This window comes from Pagrus pagrus (genome assembly GCF_965226575.1).
Source record: "Pagrus pagrus genome assembly, chromosome: 14".
NCBI lineage: Eukaryota > Metazoa > Chordata > Actinopteri > Spariformes > Sparidae > Pagrus > Pagrus pagrus.
The window spans coordinates 20,928,108-20,947,512 of record NC_140198.1 but is presented as its reverse complement, the minus strand read 5'-3'; the positions used below and the strand labels follow the sequence as shown (position 1 = coordinate 20,947,512).

At 43.3% G+C, this 19,405-nt stretch overlaps 1 protein-coding gene and 1 long non-coding RNA gene across 2 annotated transcripts in view; one reads left to right on the top strand and one right to left on the bottom strand.

Moving 5' to 3' along the window:
• Positions 1-19,405, bottom strand: part of LOC311269242 — a 122,019-nt gene that overhangs the window by 3,202 nt on the left and 99,412 nt on the right. The window lies entirely within an intron of this gene.
• The window catches only part of mtnr1bb (melatonin receptor 1Bb), a 37,923-nt gene continuing 26,381 nt past the window's right edge, over positions 7,864-19,405 (top strand). The window contains exon 1 of the mRNA XM_084373292.1: positions 7,864-8,780. Coding sequence (XP_084229418.1) covers positions 8,573-8,780 — 208 coding nt within the window. The 5' untranslated portion in view covers positions 7,864-8,572. The remainder of the gene's footprint in view (positions 8,781-19,405) is intronic.

Genomic DNA, 19,405 nt, shown 5'->3' with positions numbered 1-19,405 from the left:
GATCGATCCCCCTAAATCCTGGACTTTTAAGAATATGCGAATATGCATTGGTGTGCCTTCACAGGTGAGCTATGTCTCTGCGCAGGCTACACAAGATAAATAATACCCATAAAACATTTAATTCTATTAAGGCAGTCTCGTCACACCTCTTATATGTTTTTCTCTCCTTCCCGGCTGGAATCTGGCAGATTCAATGAGAAGAGTTTAAAGTCATCGATGTCCTGGGGGAGACATGACGCCGCATGAATGTCTTGTGTAATGAGAAGCGCATAAACTGCACAATCAGTCGGACAATAAATTTTGTTTTGAGATCATTTGAAAAGGCTCTTATGATCACGACTTTGATTGCTTTTGTTGTATTAAACTGTCAACAGTTGAGAAGATTTCCACGTAATCTTCTCAAAATGCCTTTTTGTTTACCTGGGGAACAGATTTCTTTGCTGACTTGAATAGATGTATCCGGCTTATTGTGTGGTACTCTTTGTTCCTGTGAGTTTTTCCACACTGACCCAGCGATATGATCAAATTATGCAGGCTGTGCATCTCTAAAAGCAGCATATCCCTGATCTATGCAGAAAATTTGTTCTGAGCCTTGTACAACAGTCATCAGCCACGCTTGAAAAATGAAAACCACAATCTGCAGCCTTGGTATGTTAATTAATAGAGCATGCACCTCTGCACATACTCCAAATTAAGGCAGCTTTAATTACTGAATGCTACAAGGTCTGTTACCAAGACTAGAGTAAGGTGGCATTTCTGAAATCGCTATATCTGTATCCTCACAAGGTGACCAGGCATTAATGCCTTATTAGTGACAAAAGGTTGAAGGCAGGCGATGGTCAGTGTGCTCCATGTCGACACTTCCCACTTACTCTTTCAGGAACTAACAAGGAGATTCATCGAGGAACCTTTGTGCTTTTTGATTATTTCCTCTTCTCCCCCCCCCCCGCCCCTCCTGTGGAGTTGACACACAAACTTTGTCCTTGTTATCATCCAACCCTCTTCGTAGAAACACCAGCGGGCTGACTGTCTGCTAGAAAACATTCCCTTGGCAACCAGACATTCCCCTGATCATGTTTATGTCTCATTTTCCCCGTCACATACGACACGTTTTGGTCAATTTAGGGACAAGGAGGTCCATGTGAAGCCTAATGTCTGTCTCACATGAACATGCCTGCTCCCAAAATACTGTATCTTTCTCTGATGCAGTGCTACGAAGAGCACAGTTATTTGACACAAGGAAAAGCTTTCGCCCACTCCTAAACATATAATATGTAGGTATGCATGCGCCAAGATCAGTCAGGGTTCAGAGGCAGCATGAGTGTCTGAGTATCTCAGGTTTGGGAGAGAGAAAAAGGTACCTTCAGATTATTTATAAACATTTCAAGATCTGTCATTACATCCTTTAAAATCACCATTTTGCAAAGTGTTCAATTTTAAGATAGCAGCTGCAGCAGTAGCTTTATTTTTATGACAGTAATCATTTTGTCAGAGTAAGTGTTACATTTTTTTGAACAGTGGATATCACTTTTGAAGGAAACACTTCATATATCTTTCAGTGCATGCCAGTTTGTGTCAGTGCAATAGATGGAAATAGCTCATAGTCAAATGTTGGCTGGGTTGTTCCAGTTCTATTCTCTCTCCCTGCAGGAACCATGAACCACAGAAGACACAAACAGGTACAAGGCAGAACTCGAGGGAGATGATTTTTTATTCTCTCCATCCCAGGAAAAAAAAAATCACGCATTACCGTGTAGAATGCACACGGAACTGGATGAAACTTGTCACGGCGGGGAGACAGTCTAAAACTCCCATTACTGACTTTGCAGCCTCGAAAATAATCAGCCTGCCTCGCTCCCCAACGTGATCACAACACCTGAATTTGTGTTTCCTCCATTACCCCTGCCTGTCACGACAAGGCAACACAGAAAATGAGATTTTATCAATTAGCATAAAATGCTAAACATGTCTCCAGTGAAAGGTGCAGGTGGCGTGTCAGCTCTCTCTGAATCCACCCCGTTCATTTGTGGCTTTTTTTGGTGGGGATCCTTGGAGGGAGAAAAAAGAAGGATCATTACCCACAGGACGTGCATGCTCACAGGCGAAAACCTTACATAACATTACCTCTGCCTCCAGCCGTACACACCGAATCAACAATGGATACGTAAACAACACACCACAGGTAGAAACAGTCCTGCTGTCGGGTCAGAAGGGGGGGGTGAGGGGTTCACAGTTTATTAAATTATTCTGACAAGGATTATGCAACATGTCCCAATAACTTACTCTCTCTGGCACGCTCTTTTGACGACCATCCCGCTTGTTTAAAGTATTCCTGGCATGCTGGCTGTCCTAGTGACAGACACAGGGTCAAACCAAAGGCAAACACGAGGGCGTGCGAGGGAAGAGAGACAGAGACAGAGAGGGAGAGGGAGAGCAATAAACAAAGTGACTGCCGTGTTTATTCATCATGCATCAGAGGAACCCGACGAGGACCTGCCAGTCCCTTTAGCTCTGCTGGCTTTTCATTGGACCATCTGGCATTTACACCATAGAGTCAGCTAAGCCACTTAAAACCTCTTCCTACCCCCACATACCCCATTTTTCCCCTCCTCCTTCTTATTCTCTGCTTTTTTTCTTTTCTTTTTTTTTAACAATGACATTCCTCCAGATCTGGCTGGACACAGCAGGGAAGTGAAGGGATGGACGGAGGGATGAAAGGATGTTACATAAAGGAGGAGGGGGAATGAAGGAGAGATCGTGTAAGAAAGGCGAGAGATGAGTGGAGAAGTGGGAAAAGTAAGCGAGAGATTACCATTCCCCAGTTTGTGCTTATTGAGGGGTAGCTGTGTGGGTGATTATAAATCCTTGCTGTTCTCAGTAACACCAGGATTACACACCCAGCCAGACCTAATCTATGTGCCTAACATCTGCCTCTGATGACACGAGCACGCAGGCACACGTGCACGTACAACGCTCGCATGACCATTACAAATGCGGCCAGTGTCTCGAGCAATTTCACCGCATGTATTATTCACGGATACTTTAATCTTATGAGTGCGATCAGACACAATATGCCCACACTGCTAAAACAAGACAACTGGGGGGGGGGGGGGGGATTGGGGAAATCGAATGGGAAGGGGTCACGTCCATGTATGACAATATGAATTCAAATCAAAGAGCAGCCCTCAGCTGTGTGTGGCTGAGCAGGGGAGGCTGTACATGACCAGCCATATCCCATCAGCCACCCTCTCCCCTGCCGTTTTAACAGATTATTATTATGGCAATCCTCTGGCATATGCCTGCAAAACGGCTACGTGCGAGACGGGGAAGTGAACTGCTCTGCTGCATACTTCATGTCCTTTATTGGATTTCCTTGTGTGATGAAAGAGCTTAAATGTCATGGGATTATGCCACATGAACATTATAACAAGAGATTAAAAGACTCAAACTTGGATGGAAAATGGCCACTTTCTGCAAAGTACACAAAAAGCACGGAAAAAGCTGAATCCCATTATCCGGGATATGTTTGTTTTACCCTCTCTGGGTCTGGGCCTGAGCTCTGATATGCTGATTTGACAGGCGCCCTCAGTGAAACCATGTTGGACTTCATTACAACACTAGCCAGTTTTTTTCTGATCTCGTAAAAGAAACACAGCCTTAAACGGAGGTGAGACAGAATGATGGATCAGAATGCTGTGGAGAAAATTTGGCTGCATCACGGGGCCTCAGAGCTCAGCTTGTTATCTGCTTTAGCTCTGAGGAATTGGTACGCTGTCACCCGCGAGATTGCTGAGATCTGATTTCGGTAAAAAGGAGGTCTGCTCTATATTGTGCTTTGATCATCAGGGGGGTTTTATGCTCGCCAGCAGAATAAGCATCTCGATTTGCTGAAGTTGCTACAACTGTAAGATTTTTGTAAGGTCCTTGTTGAACTGTGCAAGCGTGAACTGCCTGTGATAGTAACCTTTATAGTCCATCTGATGACTCGAGTGTAAGAACAGTCGCAACGCACAAGATTGTGAGACTAACAGCTACAAGGCGACTGAGGAGCCTCCACCAAAACAAACTCTCGCTGTCACACCTGAAGACACTACTCCGAACATTCCTGACATTTCAAATTAAAATCCTTCCTCGACACTGCTCCCAGACTACTGGAAGAGCTCCTACCTCTGTCCCGTGAGTCTCTGTCTATGTCAGCTTCCTTGTCATCATATAGCAAATCCAGATTATACCAAAATCTCTCTGAGACTTCCTTGATTTACGGATCAAAGTATTTTGGAGCTTTTGCAGCTACATTTATAAGCTGATAGACAAACCAATGGATGTGATTCCCATGCAACACAACAAAACCAACTAGCTATGTCCCAAATAATATTTTCCAGTCACAGATCACTCATAAAGGGTTGATCCATATTCTAGTAAGTCGTCCTTGTACATAGAGCTAGCTACAAAGAAAAAGCACAACACTGGCCAACCTGAAGGTTGTTCTCATAAGTGTCTTAAAGCTGAGTGCTGCTAACAGGTTGATTACATGTAACATTCACAAGATACTATTTATAGCTTATAAGTGTTTAGAGTGATAATTACACGGTGGTACTAAAACTACTTTTATCTCATTCTCATTTTCATTCCTTTGTGCACAGCAGTTAGCTGCTAAAAGCTCACGTCAGACATAAGGATTCATCCTCAGAGGACCATGAATATCTGTACAAAATCAACCCTTTAATTTTCAGGCCATTCATCAGATATAGTAATATGAAGAAATTGCAAAGAAATATCTAAAGTAAAATCTATTAAATCAATATAATGACAAGTTGTTGTAGCATAAGGAATTACTGTAAAGTATTGGGCAATATCATATATTGGTCAGCAATTATATGGGACTCCAACTAACATAATACTTAGCAGCCACTGAGTATTTAGTGTTTGTATCCTGTTAGCATGTAGTACCAAGTTGTGAGGTCTCATGGTTACATCATAACAAATGTATATTCACAGACAGGTGAAACTAAACGAGTTAACTATGGTGACATCTCCAGCAGTTGCCACATCATTTGCTCTTGGGCCACCACTAGCTGTGGCTACCACTCTTTTTGGCTTTTTGGAAGGTGAGACAGTGAAAAGTATAACTACAATAGGTTGACAATACTGGAAGTACTTCGCTAAGTCATGAAACTGGCTGCCTAATTGCCTGCTAACAGTCTTTATGCAGGGAATAAGCAGTAACAACCAAAGTATTTTGTTAGCTTAATTCCCATATAATTTCCACCACACATCTTTATTCTGTAATAATTTCACTCTGTAGTTACACACTACTTTACTCTAATTCTACTACTACAACTTTCCATTATATTAAATTGATTTAACCAATTTTACTTTTGTTTCTCAGCATTTTCTTCACAATCACTATGTAATTAACAGCCTGTTTTTTGCGGTCAAGCCATCCAATAGTTGTGGAGACATTTCAGTCTGACTCTGGACCAAAGAATTGGACCAACAGACCAACAGATTGACTATACCACCCATACAGCCATGCCACCAGCATGACTAAATGTTCTTCACACTCTTAAGTACAACATTTGCAAATATAGCACAGCAAATATTGACCTATATGGTACTCAGACTTTCTCAAACGCCCACAAACCCTTAATGAACATATTTGATTAATCAGTGTTTCAGTTTTATTCTAACGACTGCAGTGCCCGTTCTAAACCTGCCTGTCATCACAGATTATCGGGTAATGTGAGGAGTGTACAGATGCAGTCTTTAACCTCCTGAACTGCTCACAGACTCATCGGGGCTGCCACGATAATATCAAACATGAACGACTTCTTTGAGCCAGATCACAACAAACCATGTGTGAGGCATCCCGGAGCAGCTGGCGGTGCTGCCGGCCAACGATAAACATTGTAGCCCCTGAGGCTAATGCTAGCTAGCATACCACTGTGGACAGAAACGTAAAAATCTCCCCCGGCCACTCATCTTGCTCGTTAAACCGTCTGCTTTTGTTTTTTACTCACTGCAATGCACCACGCTAATCTCCATTTTGTTTACGTCTGCTTCCCCATGAGATCAGGCGAGGTTGTTTCCCCAATTCGCTTCCCGAGTTTGCACCAAATTCAACTCTGCACTCAGCACATCTGCCAAGTGTGAAGTAGATCAGATGAGCGGTTCTTGACATATGCGAAGGACAAACAGACAGACACAAAGAGTTGTTGTTTTTTAGTAAGACAGCTGCAGTATTATCCATCCTGAATGCTTGTCTGCAATTTCCTTCTCCTCCAAACCTGTTTGTCATCTCAATAAGTGCTGCAAAAGGATAGCTTTGTTTGTGTCCATGACTGCAATACAAATATGGTTCCTCTTGTTACATTATTAAAGACACTCGCGACAAGGAAACGGATACACTGGTATTAGTATGTATTGCCTGGCTGGGTCCTCTTGTTTCTTCACACCCAAGTCTCCAGATATTTGTTTTGGTGGCTCCATCTGGTGATTCAAACAAAACTCTCTGCGGAACAATGACTCCGAGAGAGGAAGCCGACAAACATTCATCAATATTAATAAAAGCGCGTCGTCCTGCTGACAGAACACGGCCATATGGAGCTGCTGGTTCTTGAAGAGGATGGTGTTGATGCCCAGTTTTTGTGGCCGGTTTCTTCTAGGGCGTCATCCATCCAATTCCCCTATTCCTTCCTTTATTCCCGCTGCACAATAGGCTTCACTGCCATAAGTGAGTGCTTAGGGAAACTGAAGGATCCTTGAGAGCGGGCAAACACGGTAATCACATTGGCTATAGATTCAGAAGTCTGTCAAGCGTGTCCTCCGTAGTCAGCAGAGCTTTATCAGGGCTGTGCAGTTTTCAATTAGTCGATTCATGTTTTGCAGCGTCTTGATGTGTGATAATGTTATGCATTCATTCAGTCCCACCCTTGCTATTGTTTCCACATTCAATGTGTGTGTGTGTGTGCGCCTTCCTGGCTGACCTCACAGCCCGAGCTGTCTGTCTCCTGGTCATCACATCATGCCTGTGGAACACATCAGCCTGCTTTGAGGCTGACACTGGGCTGCTCTAATCTGTTCCTGCTGCTGTGCTTGAGGGCATCCGCTGCAGCCACATACGGCCAGCCGGCGGTGGAGAGAGTTAAACAAGTGAATGGCGCTGGCCTCAATGTGTCACCGCTGGCACTGACACTATCGACGACATATAAATCCAGTGGATCCGATGGAGAGTTTGACTGCATTGTTGGCACCAGTCACCCACGTTAAAGGGATGAATGGGATTAGACTGCCACCTCCACTCTCTGTGGCCGGACTGTGCACCAAAGTGAATCATAGTCCAGAGTCCATAAATGGCACCCGGGTGGAGGCATGCTAAAGGATATGGTTCAAATCAATAGTGTATTGCGTTTGCAATCGACAGACTCCCATCTGTTGTTTTTTTATGATCATTTCACCTTAAGTTTAGTTGAGAAGGCGCTGAACACTGAACCCGATGCAGCAGACGTCTCAGACACAGCCCTCAGGTGCATTTTCACTACTTCCAAAAAAGAAAATATCTGTCACAAACACTCCACACAAACAGTCACAGTGTGCTCAGTGGACTTCCCGTGCGGACCCACCGCCGTGTGCTGTGTGCGCACGGTGGCGGAGCCGACTCGGAGCATTGTGTGGAGATCAAAGACGGATTCTGGGGAAGTCACGCTGGGAACGGCCACGGGAACATGAGGGAAATCTTTGTTTGCACGCACACCTCGGCGTGAGAGCGGGAGAGAGGAACTCGGGAGGCAACGAGGGGTGGGGGGAGAGACGGGGAGAGACACATGAAGCCGAGGAGTCGGGAAGGTAACGAGTGTTTGTTAGCGGAGCCGCGTCTCTCTCTCTCCCTCCCCGACATCCTGCTGTGCGCCTGACTGAGGGCTCCTCTGACATATTCACCACACTGCCGCCTCGCAACGCAGCGCGCCGGTTGCGTCGTAGTTCGGCGCATGGCAAGGGCATCGCAAACGGTGAGGCGAGGCGATTTGTCCCCCCGTTTGCACAGAGAATAGCAAATTAATTCAGAAGGACTCCCGAGGCGGTGCAACGCTTTGACATTTTAGAGAGGAGTAGCCTCCTCCCTCCCTCCCCTCCTCTCCCTCCTCTCCCCCACACCACCCCCCAAACGTGGCCGCATTCAGACGGATGGGAGTTCGAGATGCCAGCCAGCAAGCCAGGGACACCGGAGGAGGATGGAGACTTCAAAAAATATGAGAGGTCCGGACCGTCTTTAATGAAATATCTCCCCAGCGACCAGTGATTTCCTCACCGGGCAGGAGGTGTGGCACCGCCGCGCGTCCGATCACCTTTTCGGTGACACATGGATGGATGAGTTTTACTGCGAAGATTACAGAAAAAAGGTAACTTTACAGAGGTCACGCCACGTAACATCAACTAACTCATATCATCGCCAGACTTGACGTGCGCTCTTGTGGAACTCCGAACCATGTCTCATTCAGGACACACCGGCGGTGCCTGCGGGACTTAAAGCACAGTCGAGGACGTGAGAGCAGCGTCGGGCTGTGGGCCAGTGATGCCGGACACATTCACACTCATAAAGAACCGGACAGAGCCGCGGCTGGGGCAGCTGGAGCGCACACTGGCCACGGAGGGGAGCGCCCGCCCCGCCTGGGTCATTGGAATCCTGGCCAGCGTGTTGATCTTCACCACGGTGGTGGACGTGCTGGGCAATCTGCTGGTCATCATCTCGGTGTTCAGGAACCGCAAGCTGAGGAACTCGGGTAAGATCTTTGGCCCCATTGTGACGATGGAGAGAAAACCTGGTGATTAGTGCGCACAGACGTTAATTAGAAGTCATTCCCTGAGGAGGAAGTCGTTATGCACTCCCCCCCCACACTCCTGCGTGCCTACGCTTGAACTTTCATTACTATGATAGTATGGATTTTACATAAGAGTGTGTAGGCTATGTGCCTGCGTGCTGAAATCGATTTTGTAGTGAATTCCGAGAGGAAGAGTGAATCCACTTTGTTTTACCCTGCGCCTTGTCTCCAGGCTGCTTGTGCGCATTTGTTGTGACCGGGTCTGCGGCTTGAGCGCACTTTGCCCCCAGACGCAACCAAAAGTCAGCAATTAAGTGCAAAAATAAATAAATAAAATAAAAAATAAAATAAAACAGACATTTGGCTGAACTCACGTGAAATCATCTGTAGTTTTCTTTTAGGTTTCCAACCCTTCACTGTAAGCCTGCTTGCTACCTACATGGCTCTCCAGCTTCTAATTGGCAACATTACTCAGAGCACCAGCAGCTTCATATCTTGCTGAAGGGCATCCTGGTGGTGTGGCTGGTGCTGCTGGTGGTGGTGGACACAGTGATGGCAGCTACAGGCAGTTAACCTGCACATTTCCAGTTCAGGGTTACTGTGTTGAAGCCTCAGCTGGCCAATTATGCCCTCACAACTTTATTCTACAACATTGCTGACAGCTGAGCTATTAAAACTAACAGCTCGGTGTATCCGTCTTTACTGGTAAGGTGTGAGTCACACCTGGGCCGGTTAATGAGAGCAGGTGAGTGCTTTTGAAAAGCTGACTGTGCTGATGTCGATGGGGCTATTCTGACGTGAATATGTGAAATTACCCAGGAGGCCTCACAGAGCATAAAGCCAAATCATAAAAAGCATGGAGGTGCTCCTTCACTCCAGTGCTCCCTCGGGGTCACAATTCAGCTCCTTTCTGATGATAATGAGCCCTTTTCAAGAATCTTACGAAATCATATTGGTTTACCGCCTTATCGGCTCCTCTTCAATAAAATCTACAGACACTTTCATGTTTAATTTATAAATTATATCAATTAATGAACCAAATTATCCCTGAAACAAGTCACCGTGCTGGCCTATTTTTAAGAAAAAGAGTTGCCTTGAGAACAAATGTGTGACTCAAAACTTGCCGAGATGGATAACATATGCAGAAAAGTCTGCCGCACAGTGCTGACCGGCTATTTTGTGCTTTATCAGGCAACAATTAGGGCAGGAAATGTGCATGCATTTGCATATTCAGTGGCTCTCTTTCAGCCAGTAGGGTGTAACCAGGAATCTCTCCTCCTTATTAGTCGATGGGCAGAACACCCCGAGGATTAACCAAAACAACTACTTCCCTTTCATTTAGAGACATCATGAACCTCCCCTTGTGTTCGCTCACATGGGAAAAGATTTATTAGTTATTTTTTACAGTCAGCTGGCACTTTTGAAAGCGAGCCTTCAGAGAGAGACTCCTTTAGGTACGGGTTCAGCCTATTGATGGCTCTGAAGCAAGGTTATTCATTAATCGAAGCTCTAAAGAAGCGGGGCTTGAAAAAAGTTTAGAAGTAAAAAACACATTTTGTAAATCAGCAGCAATACGCCGAGTGTGATTTCATTTAGCGCGTAGCGTAGTCTACAAACATCCTTTTTAATCATTTATCTTGTTAAACTTTATGCAGGGTGACACACTCGAGAAAGCTGCATTCAGAGGAGTTTACTGCAATAAAAGAGAAATCTTGCCACTTTTGAAGTGAATAAGACAGATATTAACGTCTTTATCTCTGCTGCTTTTCATTTTGACCCCTGTTGATAGAGCCTTTTCAAAGGGGCTCTGTATAGAAATGTGTAATAATTAACATGTTTGAATGACTTTTTTATCGACCATATGTGAGCTGATTATAACATGGCGTGAAAAAGACACCTTTTCCCACCTCTCTCGGCTGCCTAGCCTGTGGATGATTTGCTTGAGTTGTTTAAAGCTGCTGGACTGTGGGTTTCTATGTGATGGACTCAGTTAAGGATTTTCAGTGACAGTCCAAAGGATGTGACTTTATGCACGTTCCCGAGTGCCTCTCTTTGATCCACTACCAAAGAGCAACAGTAGCTAAGGTCAGTTTAGAGTCTGCTGGCATAAAGTTACGACCGGCTTCCAGCACTGTGTCTGTAGGGAAAGACATTTTGATCATTTTTTTTTTATATACCTTAACAAACTAAACAAACAATCTCTGCTCGTTTTCATGACCGAATGAACAAACTGACCTTAAAGGACAACACAGTTTCATACCGTTTCACTGGCGGACCCCGCCACCTTTCTTGCCTCAAACAGTGTTCTGGGGACCTTATTTTCCTCTGAGAAGCGCTTGTTTATTCAGTTATGGAGAAGAGCTTGTTTTATTACCTCATTAATATTGTAATTAAAATTCTTTGTGTGAGTTTGAGTTTCTTCTCAAAAACGACATAGTGCCCCTTTAAGTATAAGACGGTCTTGGAGTCTTATCAAAAATACATACAAATCATGTGGCTACTGTGGTAGATTTCTTTCCCACACACGCACACAGAAACTGATATTCTATAAAAAGTCATCCTACTGGATAACATCACGTCTATCCTTTGGCGAAACACATTTATCAGTCAACAGAGGCAGATTCAAGTCGCCCTTGTGCTTTAAGAGGACACACTCAGGGCTCGCAAGCTTGAGAAAAACAGTGGTCACGTCGATCTATTGTTGAATGAATGCCATGACACCACCAAAGGGCTTGGCAGTAAATCTTTGCATGCCAGGACACGATACACCCGTCAATCCCAACCACAGTTTCAAGAATTGCACATCTGATACATCTTCAGTTTGATCACCTGCCTTCAACGTGCCCCATAAGGACCAGCTAATAAACTAGAAACTCCTGAATGTTGTGGGTTATTCTTTCTTTATCTATACCTAGGTTTCCCTCAGCCTACCTCTCCAGAAAGAGTTATGTATTTGTGTTATTTTTTTCTCATGCTACTCACATGGTGCATTTCTGCCTCAAAGCCGATCCCTCTCAACTCAAGCAGCCCACTCAGCAGTTCAGAAACCACGCTGAACCCACAGTCATGAACTCGATGGACTGTTGCTGTATTTTGAAACAACACACTCAACAGTTTAGAAAGGAAAACACCTGACTTCAACAATCACAGCGGGCGCGCAAGGTCAGCATTAGCTGCCACAGTTGTCATAGTTTTGCATAAGCTCCTGCTGCGTCGGAGGGAGCGAAGACAGTAAAGTGTTGAACCACAGTGCTAGGCTGATGACTAACGCCTTCTCACATATTCATGCCCATGCTGTAGTAAATATTATAGTACAGACTCATTATTATTCTGGCACTGAATTAGTATCAAGATGCCTGTGATTCACGCTGATCAAAACTCAAACGCGTTGGCCATGTAACAGAGCTGCGTTAAAGGATTGCAGAGGGATTGCACGTTACCTTTCTGCCCTCTCAGTGTTTCTCAATGATTCATTTAAAGGGCCTTCTCTCTCATCATGCGCTATTGTGTATCCGCAAGCCCCTTGCCCGCAGACACACAATCACGCACAGACACGCATTCATGAGCCATTAAAGCCATTTGTCCCCGGAAATGTGTCTTTTGAAATGACTCACACGCGAGCATCCCCTACCGTACAGATGTGTGGCCGCATGAAGCGACTCGAGGAGAACGCGGCAACATCTTATTGTGATGTCCCGCTGTCTGAGTGTGTGCTCCAAATTGCCTTGTACAGTTGTGCGGGGCAGAGGTTTTTTGTCCCCCGAGATTTGTCTTTGAAGGAGCTTAGGTGGTGCGAACCTTCAAAGAGAGTTATACAGGATCACACATTACAGAGACTCTCTTCACAGAGACTTTATTTACATCATATCTCTCCCCCTCCCTCTCATTCCCTCTCCCGCTACTTTCCCTCTAAAGCTCTGCCGCTACAAAAATAATGCCTAAAATATTCCCTAGTTAAGACTGAGGCTTGTGCAGTGTTTCACACCCAGTCACTCTCAGTCTGCCTCTGTCCATGGTGCTGAAACGCACACACACATACACACACACAAGAAAAAAACCTAGCTCCGTCTCTCTCCTTGGTGCTGAAACACTCACACCTAAGGCCACTTTTAATCTGCGTTCTTGTCTGTACTTGTGAAATGTCATTGGTCACCGCCCAAGCGCAGTTCCAAGTCCACATCTTGCCAAGTACGGTCAAAATAAATGGGAGTGAACCTTCTTTGCCAGTTTTATAGAGGATGCTTTAGAGGCTGACTTGTGTGGACTTGGGGATGACAGGTATCCCAGCATGCATTTGGGATCTAACAATAGCGACGGCGGAGACTCTGTGCCAGACTGTGTGCCAAAGTTTTGTAATATTCATCCTACAACTGTCTCCAAATAGAGTTCTGATGTTTCTTAAGGCGAGAAAGTAAACGATTAGATTTCAAATATAGCTTTAGTACAAGAAATGAAAATCGCTGAATGTGAGGAAGTGATCCATCCCTGCGGAGGTATTTTTACTTGACAGAAAATCTTAAAAATCGTTGATTCAGTCTAGAAATAAGAACGCTCTGATAAGGATTCAAAGGTCCGAAACTAGGGGAAAATGCTGGTTTTTAGATACACTGAACACTCAGCCTTAGTACATGGGGTGCAGGCTCTACCAGCTGAGCTACCAAGGCATCGGCTTAGCAAAGAAGTTTTAATTATTATTGTTATTGTTATTGTTATTGTTATTGTTATTATTATTATTATTATTATTATTATTATTATTATTTTTATATTGCAGTTTTAATTTTAGCACTGAAAAAGCTAAAGTCATAGGAAAAGAAGAAATGTAAGTAGGTAATTACTGTATACTAGTGGATCATGGTTATGCTGTTAAAAAGAAAAGATGCTGATGATAAAGAGATGCTGTCAAAACCATTGCATGTGACTATACTCCATGTAATGTAGCTAGTTTAAACCGTAAATTGTTTTTAAGTTTTCCTGACTAATCAAGGCTAGTGTTGTAGTCAAGACCACCTAAGCCGAGACCGAGTCAAGACCAACACCAAGGCAAGGTGAGATATATAGATGGATAAGGTGTGATATACTTACAATAAAATGCAGAACATGCAAACCATGCCGCACTCATTACATAAAAACACCAACAAAAGACAAATGAAAATATATAAACAAACAATCTCTGCTTGTACAATATATATATATATTTATGTGTGTGTGTGTGTGTGTGTGTGTGTGTGTGTGTGTGTGTGTGTGTAAGAGTACCATTAAAAATGTCTTCATAGAAATAACTAAAAGCATTGAAGAGGCGAATTTTATGTGTGGGAGTTTTACTTTGCTTGTATTCAGAAACATCCCAAAGGAGCCAAAATGAACTTAACCCTCTTAATTCAACACTCCTTGTTCTACTCCATGTTTTACCGTCGACCAACACACTACAATCTTTTGTGCGAGCATCAGGCCTCCTGGGTGACTGTTGTCTTCCCACAGAAACCATTTTTAGGTACACTACGTATCAAACTATTTTTTAACACAGTGATATCCCTTCAGTTGTCGTCTTGACTGGTCTTTAAATAAATCCCAGAGTCTGTGACTGAGACAAGGCAGAGAAAAAATGTGATTGATGCCAAGACGAGACGAAGACCTTCAAAAAGTGGCCTTAACACCAAAAATAATCTTGAGTACTGCAACACTTATCAAAGCATAAAAGACATTAATGATCGGTCTAAGAATAAATCATGAACTTAATGATAGAAACTAGTAGATAACTTTCCAAACAGTAATTAAAGATTTTAAACACACTATAAGGAACTTTAGTCTCAGTTTAATAATGATGCCTCTTTATGACCTACATAAGCAAACAAGACCATCAGGGAGAAGATTGGCTATTTTCATAGTTATTCTTAACGCCTGCCGACCGGTCACATCCTGAAAATGAAGACTTTTTCTTTATGGTAGAGTGCTGATGAATGGAGGGTTCTCACAGCGAGAGGACAGAAGCTGCTCTGTAGTCTGGTGGTACAGCAGTGGACACAGTATGTCTGCAATTCCAGACAGCAGCAGAACAATTAGCTAACAACGTAGCTTTTTATGTTGGCCATATAATTTTAATCCAAAGTTTTTTAATCAGAAGAGGATGATCTTCATCGACTGATTTTCTTCAAACGCCTAAACAAACTAATTAAACAAACTCTCTTCATTTTCATGACTGAATGAACTGAATAATAACTGCCTGTGGAAATCTCAACACATTGCACAAAAAAAATCTATAAATACTGTATATATATAAATTAAAAAGAATATTAAAGTGGAGATAACTGTGAAAGTTGAATTTTGAAAGTTGGAAATCTCAAGGACAGCCAGAGAGACAGACAGACAGACAGTTCAAACTTGGTGTACCCTTGTACCCCGAGAAAGACCTTTAGCCTCCTGTCTGGCTCTCATCCACGGTGCTGAAACATTCAAACCCAGCCTTTCTCCCAACAGTCCTCTGTGACATCTACTGCTACTACTTATACTACCGCTGCTCCGTCTCAGCCGCAGTTTAGTTAGCTGTTTTCACATTGATAAAACATGAAAAAGGGATTAAAATATTCATACGGCAGGGAGAGAGAGCAAGCGTGCACATGTGTCATCTGATCTGGTATAATTATACTTGATTCTTGAAAGCCCAGGCACTCCTAATTGGTTTGTGACAGCTGCTCGTAGCAGCTGAAAAGGCTGACTTCTCCTTGTTAAGCCCAGAGACTCGGTTACAAATAGAGGTGTGTGGTGGTTATGTTAAGTGTTAACCCACAGTGAATGGCTGAAAGTTGAGACATTGCACTCAAAAGTTGTGACCGAAGAAATGTGAGCGAAGTGAGACAGAAAGGGAGAGGGAGAGGACCTGTGTTGAGTCGCAAACAGAAAACTTCAGCGTTTGAGCTTATTGGACAGTTCCCAAGTCTACATTTAACATCTTTACATTTTGGGCGCGCTGCTGACACGTTAATCCAGAGTGTCTCCCAATGAATAAGTGTGGAGGATTTCTGTGTCTTGCTCCCAGACATTTTGACAGGACATACGGCTGTTGGGAGACTATTGCAAGGAATCCCTCGGAAACATTAACACCATCCCGCTTTCCTGTCTATGCGGAGAATTATAAGGAGATGTACGTTTATTGCAGATTTAAGCAATTGGCTATTAAGGGTGCATCATGTAGTTTTGGGGAAGACATTTTAATCAGAGGAGAAACGGCATTTTTTTATGCCAAAACAAACTAATTGAACAAACTGTTCTTGGCTGAATAAACTGAATACACAGATTGACAACACAATTTCATACTGTTTTACTTTGTTTATATGTAGTGGACCCTGCCACCTTTCTAGCTTCAAACAGTGTTCTGGGACCTTATTTTCCTCAGAGAACAGCTTGTTTATTCAGTAATGGGAAAAAAATAGTTTAAATTTCTTCTCCATAACTACATAGTGCCCCTTTAAAGGCTGTGATGTACAGTGATTTATCTATTTTTTCTCTCTTTGTAAGGGGAAAGAAAAAGTGCTTATTGTTCCGCATGCACAAGTGATTGGTTTGATAAATATCTGCTGGGAGCTAAGCCTATATATCAGGAAATGTTGCACTTGTTCAACAAACAAATGACCAACTACTGAAAAATCCAATTAGCTTTTAAATTAAAATACCATGTTAACTACAGTCCTACTGCAATTTTTTAGTCATGCTTTGCTTAATGGTGTGGAAATAACAAATTACGTGCACATTGAAACTATATTTCAAAGTGAGGTATTTGGTTAAAAGTGAGACTTCTTTAGCTTAATTTGCAATTGCTTCCTGCTTCCATTTGGTGGGATGTATCCCTCCAAATTAAACTGAGAAAAAACCTGCACAAATGGTAATCATTCGCTGCCGACAGCCGGTGAAGCTGTAGGAAAAAGTGCCTTCTCTTTTTGTTTTCCTCCTCGAGCAATAATCTATTTGCCGTTTCTCGAGATCATCTATGGCTCGTCTCAGAACGCTGAAGCAAACCTGAAACCCATCAAAACACATCAAATATGCTGAGAAACACAATCTCAACAGATAAAATAGGGTGCGAGACATACAGTATATAGAATTCCTTTTGTGTTTGTTGATCTCTTTGATATCAGGCACTCTGTAACCCTGGTTTCAATGTTTCAAAAGGTGCTGATTTACTTACTTGTTATTCCCGCATCACGTACATCTCAAACATGTACGCCTACAGACTGCAGAAATTAAGATTTTATCTAGGTAAAACTCCCCTAACCCCCAAACCAGCATCTCTCCTTAACTCCTGGAATGGATTTTAACATTCAGCTCATCACTTAGTTATGCCCTTCATTTCCACTATGACCCAGTAGGTATCCTCAGATCCTCGCCTCTTTCTGGTTCCTACTATAATTTATGCACCCAACCAAGGCTTTTTTTTGCCATGGGGCCCTTGGGTGTTTGATTTTAATTCATTAAAATCAAAACAGGAGATCAGCCAGCTGAACAGGTTGTCAGATTGGTCAGATTTTGCTTTCATCCTGAGCAACTTTCCCAGCTTTCTGATGCACGGTTAGAAAAAAGGTTCTCCGAACCAGATAGCTGAAGGCAGGCGGCTCGTACCATCAACCCAACGACCCTATTGGAACCCTTTTTTTTGTTTTTTTGTTTGTACGTGTGTATAACAGAGGAGACGGGAGAGAGAGAGACATCACAGAGCAGGCGGCATGGAAATAGAGGAGTGTTAAGCTGTAGCTCAGAAAGAAAAAAAAAAGGGAGGGGGGATTAGACACAGGGGTTCTGTTGCTAGTTTGATTTGGATTAATCCATTTTTCTGATACTGAATCATTTAGAATCACGCGTTAAAATTGCATTTGACATCCCATTATATATCCCATTGTGACAAATATTAGCCACTCAGTCTGGTTTCATCATGATGTTTCATGTAGAATCCATAGGGGAGCTGCATTGCCACTGATCTATAATGCATGGGAGGAGAGTGTCTGCGGGGCTTTGGGGGATTTTCTGTATGTTTTGAGGCTTTGCCATATAATTCTTTCATCATCTGGTTTTACTGGGATTTTTTTTTTTGTCTTACTACTCAGTGAGTATTTAGGCAGAAGTGAAGGTTGGACATGACTGCTGGGGATGTTTTCAGCAGTTTTAAGTGCTCTGGGAGTCGACTTCTGCCTGAGCTGTGCCCAGACACTCTCCTGTATCTTTTGGGTGAAGCATGACTTCTGTAATTCCCTTGAACACAGACAGCTGGATAAAGGAAGCACAGGAGGAGCTCAGACCAGCTAGATGGAGATGGAGAGGAGCGAGGCCAGAGAGAGAGGGAGGAGTGGTTTGGGTGCAGCTCAAAACCAGAAAAATGACAAGGACACAGGCTATAAAATAGAGAGAGACAGCCCAACATTTAGATAAGAGGCGACCAAAATCCCCTCGCTATGAAAAGCAGGAGAGTGATGCTGTTTTATAAAAGGAAGAGGCGCAGCCGAGACAATGTAAGAACTACTGTCATGTGTCATCACAATCACCGAGTTGTTATCAGTACTTTAGTGCTGAGATGGGGGATGACTCAAGCGCAAGTTTCCGCATATGCGCGCACACACACAGCAACTGACAGAGCAGTTTTTCTTTAATCTCAATAACCATGAACGTGATAGATTGACCCATTTAATCTTCGAAGCAAGCGATCGGTAATTTCAATCCTTTAGTCCTTATCGAATCCCCGTAACGCCTGCCGTGTCTCCCAGTATCCATAATGCATGCATTGTGATAATTTGAAGTGCATTATGTAACAGTTTCTCAAAACCCTCCGGCAGCAGTGGGTGAAGAGGTGGAGGAAGGAGCGAGGGATTTGCTGCAAGAGAAGGAGGAGAAAGGAATGAAAGGAGGAGGGAGGTGAAATAGAGAAGACGTGAGATATTAAGGGCAATCTAGGATGAGAAAATGAGAATGGGATAAGGGTCGGGGGGAGGGGAGGGTGCGCGGAAGTGTTCTCATGCAAACGACCCAAGCAAACAAACAGAATGTTTGTTTCAGGCAGACGCAGAGGGAGAGAGCCGAGCAGGATGGATGCCACCTCCTAATCTACTCCTGGATGCAACCCTACAGAGATGTAGATGGAGACTGTACAGCAGATGTGAAAAATGCCAAATGCGAAAAGTATGATATTGATTTAGAGTGCATCTGGAAAGTTATTTTATATTTGATTTATAGGAATGTGTGTTCAGATTGCGGTTTAATTGCAATGGGATTAGTCCATCTCTGTGGTGTAAACTTCACAGCGGTGATGTTTGAACTGAAAACCCACATACAGCACAACTGATATCATATCATAAAGCCAAAGAAATCATAGCGGACTTTATTTTCAGCAAAAAAAAAAAAAAGTTTTTCCCAGCTCTCAAGATTGAGAGCTATACTTTGATGTGTTCCACTCTGGTGCCGCTTAAATCATTCAAATGTTGTGTTGTGTCAGTGGTATTTATGACAGTGTTCTGCTTCAAAGTCAATTAAAAGATGAAAAGTGTTTAGTTTTCATTTCAACTAGTTTTCTGTTTGGTAGACCCTGAAGTCAACTCCAATTCACTACA